Source organism: Carcharodon carcharias, chromosome 2 (genome assembly GCF_017639515.1).
Source record: "Carcharodon carcharias isolate sCarCar2 chromosome 2, sCarCar2.pri, whole genome shotgun sequence".
NCBI lineage: Eukaryota > Metazoa > Chordata > Chondrichthyes > Lamniformes > Lamnidae > Carcharodon > Carcharodon carcharias.
The window spans coordinates 126,718,291-126,732,888 of NC_054468.1; the positions used below are offsets into that span (position 1 = coordinate 126,718,291).

Genomic DNA, 14,598 nt, shown 5'->3' on the forward strand with positions numbered 1-14,598 from the left:
TGCGTTGCCTTGGCTCTGACTTCAGGGCCTCAGAGGGGCTGCAGTTTGGAAATCCATGCTTTAAAATAACAGGGAGTAGCAAAGTCATACAGCAGCTGGTTGGCAGAAGTGAGCAACTTGAAAAAGACACCTGCCATCTTCCTGTTACAGGATGAGATGATCAGAGGTGCTTTGACAGCCAACCACAGCAGCAGAACAACTTCAAGTCCACCAGACCAAAACCGAGTGAAGAATCACAAGAGTTTCAACCCTCCATCCATACTCCAGTGAGTTCTTAGAATTTCCAACAGAGTTAAAAGAAAAAAATCATTTAGTCACCCTGCAGTACAAACATCAACAGGGCACCAAACCTGCTAAGCAGCCCCAAACTAGCAACTGCAAGAAATGGCAAGGGTTTTCAGCTGCAGCGAACATTCATTATGGGAATGAATTCAGCCCTGACTTTTTGCAAGAGTCATCTTTGGGCTTGTATTGCCCACGTTACTGACATGCCAGCAGGATTAAGTGCCCACATTCAGCCTTCTTTACTAGACAGAGATATTGTGTAGAACCACATCACAGAGTAACATCTGGCTGTACTTTCCATGTTGAATATTGCCAATGAAAGTGTATTTACCACTGACCCACAGCCTCACCAGGAAAAGAAGCAGCAGATTCAAAGGCCCATATGACTTCCTCCTGCTCCTATTTCCAATGAACCTGTCAATGCAGCACTGAGGACTTCAGTAAAAACAGACTGAAGAGAATCGAGTTACATCAGCTGTTCGTAGCGATGAGGTTCAGAAATAAAGCCGCACACCAGGCTGGCCCTGAAACCATGATATGAACTCCATGTGGAAATTCAACAGCTTAGAATATACTCACCAATAATTTTCTTCTGTCACTGATTCTGCAATCATTTAACAATCCATCAAGCAAAAAGAGGAAAATGCTGAATTTATGTTTAATTCTTTCAAGCCCGAAAAGTGACCATCATTCAACAGCCAGTTAAGCAACAACCCCCAAACCCTCCCCTTGGTTACACCCCAACTTTCACTGATCATCTCTGGTCAAACCCCACAACCACCCCAATTTCCACATTTCAGTTTCCCCTTCCATGCCCAGCCCACCACCCACTGCATGTTTGCGTTCATTCATTTCATTAAGGTGAGGGAGGCTGCACCCTCCATGCCTGCATCCACTGGAGTTTAGAAGAATGAGAGGTGATCTTATTGAAACATACAATATCCTGAGGGTCTTGGCAGGGTGGATGCTGTAAGGGTTTCCCCTTATGGGAGAGACTAGAACTAGGGGATAGTTTAAAAACATGGGAGCTTCCATTTAACATGGAGATGATGAGACTTTTTTTTCCTCTCAGGAGGTTGTTAGTCTGTGGGATTCTCTTCCCCAGAGAGGCTGGATCATTGATTATTTTTAAGACCAAGTTAGATTGACAAGGGAGTCAAAGGTTATAGGGGACCGACAGGAAAATAGAGTTGAGACCATAATCAGATCAGCCATGATCTTAACAAATGGCCTACGCTCCTACTCCTAATTCTTGTGTTCTTGTTCTCCTATTTCGTTCAGGCATGCAGCCATCTATGTCAAGCACCCTCAAAGCAAAAAAGCTTAAGTATGGTATGGGTATGATCAATACCCACTTGTAACTCTGTCCCTAACCCAAACCCACCCGCATCATTTCACACACATGCTGCCATTACGGTCCCTTGTGGGCAAGTTTATTGCCAAGTTAACAGACTTGCATTGGCCACACCCACTACAAACTGGGCAGCAAGATCCTCATTTTACTCTGGACCCTTAAAGGAAAAGGCCATCATTCCATCTGTTTGTGTTAGGTTAGGAGGAGGGAAAGACCAATATGCTAACTGACTGTTCTACAGTGTTCTGGTATTGTCTGCATCAGATCTCTTCACACTTGTAAACACTATTTCTTCTTGGATTCCAGCAAAATATGTCTTGTTAGGACAGAATTTGAATATTGCTGAAGAGAGACACATTACCAAAGCTTTCCATCTTCCACTCAGACATGCCAACCAATCAGCCCCCTTTTCTCCAAGAGTATAAATTGTTGTGATCATTTGAAATTTGGAATTCTGTTTGTCCTCAAGAGTGCAAGATGAAAAACTTCAGCAACATGTCTCACTTTTCAGTAATACTGTCCCATGTGCAGGATGATAAGGACATTCATCAATTCTCCAACAACTTCCTGTCACCACCACCCATTAACCATGTCAAATACCATCTCCAATCTCCAAGCCTCTTCCCCAATGTCCTGTTACCCTTTATCCCCATCAGTTCCCCCTCCCAATCTACCTTGTACCTTACCACTCCTCATTCTTCAGAACTGCCATTTTCCATGCTCGTGCCTCCACATATATTCCCTTTCCATCACATCATTAAACTCCAATCAACTCTACAATCCACCCTAATCTATTTACACTGATCAGACCCTGTCACCACTGTCAATATCACATCACATACTGCACTCAACATCAGCTATCATGGTCCCTGCTATAGAGGTTGAGACACAGGGCTTCAGTTGCTCAATGCCAGATCCCCATCCACTATCCAACAATCCTATCGCTCCTCTTCCGATATATGGTACATCTATCATGTCATTCCAATAATTCACCCTGCCAGCCTCACCCCTTCCTAGTAATCCACCCATATCCCAATTCTGTCACCGTCCTTCCCCTCAGTGAACATCCCATATCCCGATTTTGTCACCTTTCCCCACCAGTAAGCTAATCCTGTCACATTTTCCCCCAGTAACCCACCATGTCCTAATCATGCCCCCCTTCCTCAGTAACCCACCCATATCCCAGTCCTGTCCCCCTTCCTCAGTATCCCACCTATTTCCCAGTCCTATCACACTCCCACCCCCCATCCCAGTCCTGTCACCCTTCACCCCCCAACTATGCCACCCCTCCTCCAGTAACCCACCCATTTCCCAGTCCTGTCACCCTTTGCCCCCCCCCTCCAGTAACCCACCCATTTCCCAGTCCTGTCACCCTTTGCCCCCCCCAATCCAGTAACCCACCCATTTCCCAGTCCTGTCACCCTTTGCCCCCCCCCAATCCAGTAACCCACCCATTTCCCAGTCCTGTCACCCTTTGCCCCCCCTCCAGTAACTCACCCATTTCCCAGTCCTGTCACACTCCCACGCCACCCCCCACCCCATCCCAGTCCTGTCCTGTCACACTCCCACCCACCCAGTCCTGTCCTGTCACAATCCCACCCCCCCACCTCATCCCAGTCCTGTCCTGTCACACTCCCACCGGTCCCCACCCCACCCCATCCCAGTCCTGTCACACTCCCACCCCTCCCCCCACCCCATCCCAGTCCTGTCACACTCCCACCCCTCCCCCCACCCCATCCCAGTCCTGTCACACTCCCACCCCTCCCCCCACCCCATCCCAGTCCTGTCACACTCCCACCCCTCCCCCCACCCCATCCCAGTCCTGTCACACTCCCACCCCTCCCCCCACCCCATCCCAGTCCTGTCACACTCCCACCCCTCCCCCCACCCCATCCCAGTCCTGTCACACTCCCACCCCTCCCCCCACCCCATCCCAGTCCTGTCACACTCCCACCCCTCCCCCCACCCCATCCCAGTCCTGTCACACTCCACCCCTCCCCCCACCCCATCCCAGTCCTGTCACACTCCCACCCCTCCCCCCACCCCATCCCAGTCCTGTCACACTCCCACCCCCCCCCCACCCCACCCCATCCCAGTCCTGTCACACTCCCACCCCCCCCCCCACCCCACCCCATCCCAGTCCTGTCACACTCCCACCCCCCCCCCACCCCACCCCATCCCAGTCCTGTCACATTCCCACCCGCACACCCCATCCCAGTCCTGTCACCCCCCACCACCCCATCCCAGTCCTGTCACACTCCCACCAACCCCCCCCAACCCACCCCACCCCAGTCCTGTCACACTCCCACCCCCCCAGCCCCCCATCCCAGTCCTGTCACACTCCCACCCCCCTCCAACACAGTCCTGTCACACTCCCACCCACCTCCAACACAGTCCTGTCACACTCCCTCCACCCCGTCCCAGTCCTGTCACACTCCCACCCCCCCCCACCAGCCCGTCCCAGTCCTGTCACACTCCCACCCCCCCCCCCACCACCCCGTCCCAGTCCTGTCACACTCCCACCCCCCCCACCACCCCGTCCCAGTCCTGTCACACTCCCACCCCCCCCACCACCCCGTCCCAGTCCTGTCACACTCCCACCAACCCCCCCCAACCCACCCCACCCCAGTCCTGTCACACTCCCACCCCCCCAGCCCCCCATCCCAGTCCTGTCACACTCCCACCCCCCTCCAACACAGTCCTGTCACACTCCCACCCACCTCCAACACAGTCCTGTCACACTCCCTCCACCCCGTCCCAGTCCTGTCACACTCCCACCCCCCCCACCAGACCGTCCCAGTCCTGTCACACTCCCACCCCCCCCCCACCACCCCGTCCCAGTCCTGTCACACTCCCACCCCCCCCCCACCCCGTCCCAGTCCTGTCACACTCCCACCCCCCCCACCCCCCCGTCCCAGTCCTGTCACACTCCCACCCCCCCCACCACCGCGTCCCAGTCCTGTCACACTCCAACCGCCCCCCCCGCCCCGTCCCAGTCCTGTCACACTCCCACCCCTCCCCCCACCCCATCCCAGTCCTGTCACACTCCCACCAACCCCCCCACCACCCCGTCCCAGTCCTGTCACACTCCCACCACCCCCCCCACCACCCCGTCCCAGTCCTGTCACACTCCCACCAACCCCCCCACCACCCCGTCCCAGTCCTGTCACACTCCCACCCCCCCCTCACCCCCCCGTCCCAGTCCTGTCACACTCCCACCCCCCCCGTCCCAGTCCTGTCACACTCCCACCCACCCCCGTCCCAGTCCTGTCACACTCAAGCCCCCCGTCCCCGTCCTGTCACACTCAAGCCCCCCGTCCCCGTCCTGTCACACTCAACCCCCCCGTCCCAGTCCTGTCACACTCAACCCCCCCGTCCCAGTCCTGTCACACTCAACCCCCCCGTCCCAGTCCTGTCACACTCCCACCACCACCGCCCCCCCCCACCCCGTCCCAGTCCTGTCACACACCCACCCCCCCCCACCACCGCGTCCCAGTCCTGTCACACTCCCACCCCCCCCACCACCGCGTCCCAGTCCTGTCACACTCCCACCCCCCCCACCACCGCGTCCCAGTCCTGTCACACTCCCACCCCCCCCACCACCGCGTCCCAGTCCTGTCACACTCCCACCCCCCCCACCACCGCGTCCCAGTCCTGTCACACTCCCACCCCCCCACCACCGCGTCCCAGTCCTGTCACACTCCCACCCCCCCCACCCCGTCCCAGTCCTGTCACACTCCCACCCCCCCCACCACCGCGTCCCAGTCCTGTCACACTCCCACCCCCCCCACCACCCCGTCCCAGTCCTGTCACACTCCCACCCCCCGCCCCACCACCCCGTCCCAGTCCTGTCACACTCCCACCCCCCCACCCCGTCCCAGTCCTGTCACACACCCACACCCCCCCCGCCACCACCCCGTCCCAGTCCTGTCACACTCCCACCCCCCCACCCCGTCCCAGTCCTGTCACACTCCCACACCCCCGTCCCAGTCCTGTCACACTCCCACACCCCCGTCCCAGTCCTGTCACACTCCCACCACCCCCCGTCCCAGTCCTGTCACACTCCCACCCCCCCGTCCCAGTCCTGTCACACTCAAGCCCCCCGTCCCAGTCCTGTCACACTCAAGCCCCCCGTCCCAGTCCTGTCACACTCAACCCCTCCGTCCCAATCCTGTCACACTCAACTCCCCCTTCCCAGTCCTGTCACACTCAACTCCCCCGTCCCAGTCCTGTCACACTCCCACCACCACCGACCCCCCCACCCCGTCCCAGTCCTGTCACACTCCCACCACCACCGCCCCCCCCACCCCGTCCCAGTCCTGTCACACTCCAACCACCCCCCCAACCCCGTCCCAGTCCTGTCACACTCCCACCACCACCGACCCCCCCACCCCGTCCCAGTCCTGTCACACTCCCACCACCACCGACCCCCCCACCCCGTCCCAGTCCTGTCACACTCCCACCACCACCGCCCCCCCCACCCCGTCCCAGTCCTGTCACACTCCAACCACCCCCCCCACCCCGTCCCAGTCCTGTCACACTCCCACCACCACCGCCCCCCCCACCCGTCCCAGTCCTGTCACTCCCACCCCCCCCACCACGCGCCGTCCCAGTCCTGTCACTCTCCCACCCCCCCACCACCTGCGTCCCCAGTCCTGTCACACTCCCACCCCCCCCCACCACCGCGTCCCAGTCCTGTCACACTCCCACCCCCCCCACCCCCATCCCAGTCCTGTCACACTCCCACCCCCCCACCCCATCCCAGTCCTGTCACACTCCCACCCCCCCACCCCATCCCAGTCCTGTCACACTCCCACCCCCCCACCCCATCCCAGTCCTGTCACACTCTCACACCCCCCCCATCCCAGTCCTGTCACACTCACACCCCCCCCATCCCAGTCCTGTCACACTCCCACTCCCCCCCATCCCAGTCCTGTCACACTCACCCCCCCATCGCAGTCCTGTCACACTCACCCCCCCATCGCAGTCCTGTCACACTCACCCCCCCATCGCAGTCCTGTCACACTCACCCCCCCATCGCAGTCCTGTCACACTCACCCCCCCATCGCAGTCCTGTCACACTCACCCCCCCATCGCAGTCCTGTCACACTCACCCCCCCATCGCAGTCCTGTCACACTCACCCCCCCATCGCAGTCCTGTCACACTCACCCCCCCATCGCAGTCCTGTCACACTCACCCCCCCATCGCAGTCCTGTCACACTCACCCCCCCATCGCAGTCCTGTCACACTCACCCCCCCATCGCAGTCCTGTCACACTCACCCCCCCATCGCAGTCCTGTCACACTCACCCCCCCATCGCAGTCCTGTCACACTCACCCCCCCATCGCAGTCCTGTCACACTCACCCCCCCATCGCAGTCCTGTCACACTCACCCCCCCATCGCAGTCCTGTCACACTCACCCCCCCATCGCAGTCCTGTCACACTCACCCCCCCATCGCAGTCCTGTCACACTCACCCCCCCATCGCAGTCCTGTCACACTCACCCCCCCATCGCAGTCCTGTCACACTCACCCCCCCATCGCAGTCCTGTCACACTCACCCCCCCATCGCAGTCCTGTCACACTCACCCCCCCATCGCAGTCCTGTCACACTCACCCCCCCATCGCAGTCCTGTCACACTCACCCCCCCATCGCAGTCCTGTCACACTCACCCCCCCATCGCAGTCCTGTCACACTCACCCCCCCATCGCAGTCCTGTCACACTCACCCCCCCATCGCAGTCCTGTCACACTCACCCCCCCATCGCAGTCCTGTCACACTCACCCCCCCATCGCAGTCCTGTCACACTCACCCCCCCATCGCAGTCCTGTCACACTCACCCCCCCATCGCAGTCCTGTCACACTCACCCCCCCATCGCAGTCCTGTCACACTCACCCCCCCATCGCAGTCCTGTCACACTCACCCCCCCATCGCAGTCCTGTCACACTCACCCCCCCATCGCAGTCCTGTCACACTCACCCCCCCATCGCAGTCCTGTCACACTCACCCCCCCATCGCAGTCCTGTCACACTCACCCCCCCATCGCAGTCCTGTCACACTCACCCCCCCATCGCAGTCCTGTCACACTCACCCCCCCATCGCAGTCCTGTCACACTCACCCCCCCATCGCAGTCCTGTCACACTCACCCCCCCATCGCAGTCCTGTCACACTCACCCCCCTGCCATCCCAGTCCTGTCACACTCACCCCCCTGCCATCCCAGTTCTGTCACTCTCACCAAACCCCCATCCCAGTCCTGTCACCCTTCATACCCCGCCCCAGCATCCCACCCATATCCCAGTCCTGTCACCCTTCACCCCCCCACCCCCCAGTATCCCACCCATATCCCTGTGTTGTCACCCTGCCTGGTCCCATCCAGACTTCCTTCCTCCCGGGTCCGCCCCCCCGTACACCAAACCGCTGCCCCGCCCGGCTCCTACCTGAGGCCGTGTACCAGCTCCCGGCGTGACTGGCCTCTCGGCAGACGGCTCGGCTGGACATCTTGGAGCTGGAGCCTCCTATGATGGGATTTCGGCAGGCGGGTGGGGGGGATGGGGGTTGGGGAAAGGGGAGGGGGGGAAAACAAGAGGGCCGCAGCCGGGATCCAGCGGCACCTGAGGGCGGTGACACTGACTCACACAAGCCGCCGGCTCGACCCTGCCAGCGAGAACAAAGCGGCCGCCAAGCGGAGCCGAGCCGTCCGGTCCCTAAGGAAATGGGAGCCCGGCGCATGCGCACGGCGCCGCTGTTGCGTCGGGCGACGCCAAGACGCGCAGCTGAACAGTGAGCTACGCGCGTGCATAAGACTCCGTGCCGGGCGACGTCATGACGTCAAGGACGTCGAGTCCGCCCCCGGACCTGGGAGACCGGCGCACGCGCACAGTGCCGCGGCAGCGTGGTGATGTCATGACGCACAGTTACCCCCGCCCTCTTCGCCAGCCCTTTAACTTTAAGGCACATCCTGAGCAAACGCTACACAAACTCTGGGTAATTTCAAACCTGTCACATCCCCAATTTTCCCACTTCTGATTGCACCTTATCCCTGGAGACGGGTCATACGGATTCGGAACGTTAACTCTATTGTTTGTCTTTCCACAGATGCTATCAGACCTACTGAGTTTTTCCAGCATTTTCTGTTTTTGTTTCAGTTTTCCAGCATCCGCAGTATTTTGTTTTCAACTTATCTCTGGTCCTGTTGCCAGAAGCGCCAAAGACTTACCACCCTCTGAGTGAAGAAGTTCCTCCTCACCTGAGTCCTAACCCACAGCATTAACCCGCAGCCACTACTTCTTTCATTAAGTTTCAAATTGTGACTTTCTTCAAACCAATTTTTTAAAATAACCCCAATGGAGTTGTTCAGCCTCTATGACCTTTCTCTTTACATCACCAATGCTGCCTGCCTGGCCTTATAAGTGTTTCCAACAATTTCCAATTTTTTAATCAGAAAATGCTGGAAAAACTCAGCAGGCCTGGCAGCATCTGTGGAGAGAGAAACAGAGTTAATGTTTCGAGTCTGTATGACTCTTCTTCAGAGCTCCTGTCACCCTTCCTCCCCCAGAGCTCTGAAGAAGAGTCATATGGAATCGAAACATTAACTCTGTTTCTCTCTCCACAGATGCTGTCAGATCTGCTGAGTTTTTCCAGCATTTTCTGTTTTGTTTCAGGTTTCCAGCATCCGCAGTATTTTGCTTTTATCCAATTTTTAAATCTCGCACATGTTTTTGATTCCTCACTCTTGACCATAACCATATTGTGCTTTGTTTCTTGGGGAAAAGGTGGAACTGGCTCAAGGGGCCCAGTGGCCTACTCCTTTTCCTATGTGCCTATATTCTTCAATTCAAATCAAACATCTTTTTTAAACTCATCTGCTTTTTTTTGCAAAAATATACTTTATTCATAAATCTTCAAAAACATTTCGAAACTTTTTAAATCACCATTACAAAAATACAAAGGTTCAACTTTTACAAACTGAAAACACAAGGTGTATCAGAAAAAACAATGAATATTTCAATCATTGGCAGACATACATTTTAATCTGTACAGACTGAGGGGCTCTTTACAGTTCACAGCCCCCCAGTGCACTGTGGCAGAAAGGTCTTAGGCAGCGACCCTTCGCCATTGCGCCTTTGCGGTGGCTGCCCCAAGCTTAACTGTGTCCCTCAGCACGTAGTCCTGGACCTTGGAAAGTGCTAGTCTACTACACTCGGTCGGGGACAACTCTTTGCGCTGGAAAACCAACAAGTTTCAGACAGACCAAAGAGCGTCTTTCACCGAGTTGATGATCCTCCAGCTGCGGTTGATGTTTGTCTCGGTGTGTGTCCCTGGGAACAGCCCGTAGAGCACAGAGTCCTCTGTCACAGAACTGCTCGGGATGAACCTCGACAGCAACCACTGCATCCCTCTCCAGAACTTCTTTGCAAAGACACAATCTACAAGGAGGTGAACAACGGTCTCTTCCCCACCACAGCCACCTCGAGGGCAACGTGCAGAGGGGGTGAGACTCCTGGCGTGTAGGAAGGATCTTACAGGGAGGGCCTTTCTCACCACCAGCCAAGCTACATCTTGGTGTTTGTTGGAAAGTTCTGGTGATGAGGCATTCTGCCAAACTACTTTGTCAGTCTGCTCAGGGAACCATCCCACAGGATCCACCCTCTCCTTTTCCCTCAGGGCCTTTAAGATGTTACGTGCCGATCACTGCCTGACGGACTTGTGGTCGAAGGTGTTTCTCTGCATAAATTTTCCCATGAGGGACAGGTGGTATGGCACGGTCCAACTACTTGGAGCGTTCCGCGGCATCGTGGCCAGACCCATCCTTCGCAACACCTGGGACAGGTAGAACCTCAGCATGTAGTGACACTTGGTGTTTGCATACTGAGGGTCTACGCACCGCTTGATGCAGCCGCACACAAAGGTGGCCATCAGTATGAGGGCGATGTTGGGCACGTTTTTTCCCCCTTTATCTAGAGGCTTGTACATCATGTCCCTGCGGACACGATCCATTTTCAACCTCCAGATAAAGCTGAAGATGGCTCGGGTGATCGCCACCACACAGGAGTGTGGAATGGGCCAGACCTGCGCCACGTACAGCAACAGCGAGAGTGCCTCACACCTGATGACCAGGTTCTTACCCGCAATGGAGAGGGACCGTCGCTCCCACATGTCCAGTTTCCTTTTTACCATAGACACTTGCTCCTTCCAATTTCTAACACATGCCCTGGTCCCTCCGAACCATATTCCCAGACCTTCAGGCCATCAGCCCTGACAGTGAAGGGGACAAAGGATCGGTCAGCCCAGTTCCCAAAGAACATGGCCTCGCTCTTCCCACGATTTACCTTGGCTCCCGAGGCCAGTTCGAACTGGTCGCAGATGTGGATAAGTCTGTGCACCGACAGCGGATCAGAGCAGAAGATGGCGACATCGTCCATGTACAGGGAGACTTTGATCTGAGTGCCTCCACTACCTGGGATCGCCACTCCTCTTATGCCCGGATCCTTCCTGATGGACTCAGCAAAGGGTTCTATGCAACACACAAAAAGAACAGGCGAGAGAGGGCAGCCCTGCCTGACTCCAGATTTAATAGGAAAGCTATCTGATTCCCACCAATTGATTGAGACTGCACTACTGATGCTAGTGTAGAGCAGTTGGATCCAATTGCGAATTCCCTCCCCAAACCCCATTTTGGAGAGCACATCCACCATGTAGGTGTGCGATATTCTGTCAAAGGCCTTCTCCTGATCCAGGCTGATGAGGCAGGTATCCACACCCCTGTCCTGTACATAGGCAATCGTATCCCTGAGCAGCGCGAGGCTGTCAGAGATCTTCCTGCCCGGCACAGTGCAGGTCTGGTCAGGTTGGATCACCAATTCCAGAGCGGATTTGACCCGATTGGCAATGACCTTGGACAGAATTTTATAGTCCACATTCAACAGTGAATGTTTTTAAACTCATCTGCTATTGATGCTTTCAAGTATTCTGATTAGTACCAGATACAGGCTGATATTTCAAAGGTTCAAGAGTCTATAATTTGTGTTCATATTAAAGAAAGACTTGTATTGATGTAGCATCTGATCACCTCCTCAGGATGTCCCAAAATACTTTAAGCACAATGGATTACTGTTGAAGTGTGTGATCGCTGTTATGTGGCAAACACAGTAGCTAATTTTGCACAGCAAATCCCATAAGTAAATGAATGAAATGACCAGGCAATCTGTTTTTGGTAATAAAAAGCAAAGTACTGCGGATGCTGGAAATCTGAAATAAAAACAGAAAATGCTGGAAAAATTCAGCAGGTCTGCAGCATCTGTGGAAAGGGAAACAAAGTTAATGTTTCGAGTCCGTATGACTCTTCTTTAGAACTAAAGAGAAGTAAAAATAAGATGGAATTTATACTGTTGGAGGGGATTTGGATCAGGTAAAGCAGAATTACTTCAGAATTACTGCTTTGGGTGGAACTGAGTACAGTATCACCCAAACAGTGAGCACATGACCCGTACACAGGGTTAGTCTAATGTTGGACAGAGCTGTGTGTACTAGCAAGCATGGAGACAGCTCCTAGCTTGTACCCTTTGCTTTTTGTTTGTAAATAGTTCTAAGAGTCAATAAAGACTTACAATTGACCTATGTATGACTACGAAGACTTCTTCAGACATACTGAACTGTAACCAACACCCTACAAAAGGTACGACTATCAGTGCAGCAATCCCTCAGTACTGCTCACATGTGTAATGGAACTTGAATGTTCTGACTTAGAATTGAGAGTCCTACCACTGAGTTGGGATGACCCTAAGATTCCAGTTGCTCCCTTTGGATGTTAAATGTTGAAATGGTTTGTATTGTTTTCTTTATTATCACTTTTTTCATCAGTGATATCTGACACACATGGAGCCCTGTCACCATGTTTAATAGATCCCAAACCAAGATTCACATGGGTAGTTTTGGCTCAACTAAACTGAGCTCTTGCTAAGCATCAGAAGCATCTTACAAGTGACATGTCGCACACCACCACTTGTTATGAAATGTATGAATGCATTATTAGCATCCTGCTGACCACCACACAGACTTGCACAGCACTGGATATCACTTCTGACATTTGCTTCAGCATTAATAGCTTGACTTTCTGCAGCCTAATCAAAGTACGGATCAAATCCTGGAAATATGAACAGATGACCTCATATCATGCCTGCCAAGAACTGTTATCCCAAGCCTCAGTCTCCTTATCATCTTTGCAACCAGCATCCACCTTCTGCCTCATTTGCTTTAGTCATGTTGCCATCACAGACTGATATTAGTATTCCGCCAACATTTAAAAAGGTTGCGCTGGCTAAGCCAGATGTGACCTGCTGATGTAAACATTTAAATGAAAGTAATCTAAAGATGAGTCTTGAAGATTTTAAATAATGGAACTGTGACTATTTCCTTTGGTAGCTTGTTCCATTGTGGGATTGTCCTTGGGAAGAAAGATCTTGGAAATAAAAGACCTTGGAAATAAATGTGGTGACTTTGTGGTTTGTGTCCATGGCTACCTCATGTTCTGTCATTGCCAGAGGTCATCAGGTACTTGTTTCTGTCAATTCCCATCAGTCTGTTCCATATTTTACAGAAAACACAATCAGTCTGTTTTCTCCCTCCTTTTCTGTAGTGATTCCCATTGCAAATCTTTGATCAAGGATGTGACATACACAATATGTATTTCCCATATTGATTTGTGCAATATTGTGTAGCACGTCTTTGGATTGATTCAATCTTATTTATATCTCCAACCACATAAGGATCCCATTCACAATTTGTATACTCCAGGATTGGACAAACAAATGTTTGGTTAGCTATAACTCTGATATTTTTGTTGCAATACCAAAAGCCCCTCCTCAGAAACCCAAGAACCTGATTTGCTTTGGATGTTATCTGCTGAATATGGAATCCCCATTGAAGATTATTTTTAAGATAACCTCCCAGTTATGGCTGCATATCTACCTGTTGGAGAATTTGATTACAGAACTTAAAGCTACCCATTGATGCATCCTTTTTGTTGGTAATGCACATGACATAACATTTGTTGGCATTGAATACCATATCCCATTGGTCCTGCCATTTTTGCAATCCCAGAAGATCATCGTGCAGTAGACTGATATGATCTTGAGTTTTTCCTGATGCGTAAACCACATATCATCTGCAAATAGTCACACCCTTTTTTTTTAACTTGTTGGGAATGTCATTTATGTATGCCAAGAAGAGTAAAGATCCTAGCAGTTCTCTGGGGCACTCCAAAGAGGACATCTTTAGAAGAGGATGATTCCCCATCACATCCCACTCTGTTTTCTGTTAGTAAGGAAATGCTGGACTTGACAGTAATGGAGTCTGTACAAGAGCTGTTCATGAGGAACTTTGCAATACTAGATTTGTCAAAAGCCTTTGACAATGTGTGTAGTTTAATCTCTTTTGAGATTTGAAACTAGGTCATCAAGAGTCTGCAAAAGCTGTGTTTTGGTAGGTCTTTTCACTTGAAAACCATGCTATTTACCAGTATATTGTGGGCCTTAGGAAGAATTAAATAGAATAGTGTGTGAAATGTTAGGCACCAAGATATTCTAAACATCCAGGTTCAATAGGGGTGCACCAGGCTTATTTACCAGATAGTGGGTTCAATCAAAGAGATTTGCCTGCCAGAAGACTGATTTTCCTCTCCAGTGTACTGAGCAACAGCCATGGGCTCCTGGCAACCACTCCCATCTGACCACAAATCTACTCACAACTTTGCCCATGACCTCAGACATGTTTCACCAACCCTTCAGAACTTTATTGGAGCCTCTAGAAAGTAAGAATCCATTTCCTGGGTACTGCTATACAGAAGCTAAGGGAAAAAGTCATAGGGGCATAAAATTGTTCTTGCATTTTCATTGAACATTTTCCTTTATTGGTTATAAAGATATTGGAGATTGTGGGAAAATGGTGTTTGACAGG

At 53.1% G+C, this 14,598-nt stretch overlaps 1 protein-coding gene across 1 annotated transcript in view; it reads right to left on the reverse strand.

Annotated features, from left to right (window-relative positions):
• Nucleotides 1-8,377, reverse strand: part of memo1 (mediator of cell motility 1) — a 39,623-nt gene extending 31,246 nt beyond the window's left edge. Inside the window, exon 1 of the mRNA XM_041182976.1 lies at nt 8,082-8,377. Within this exon, the coding sequence (XP_041038910.1) occupies nt 8,082-8,373 (292 nt within the window). The 5' untranslated portion in view covers nt 8,374-8,377. The remainder of the gene's footprint in view (nt 1-8,081) is intronic.
• Nucleotides 8,378-14,598: the final 6,221 nt, after the last annotated feature.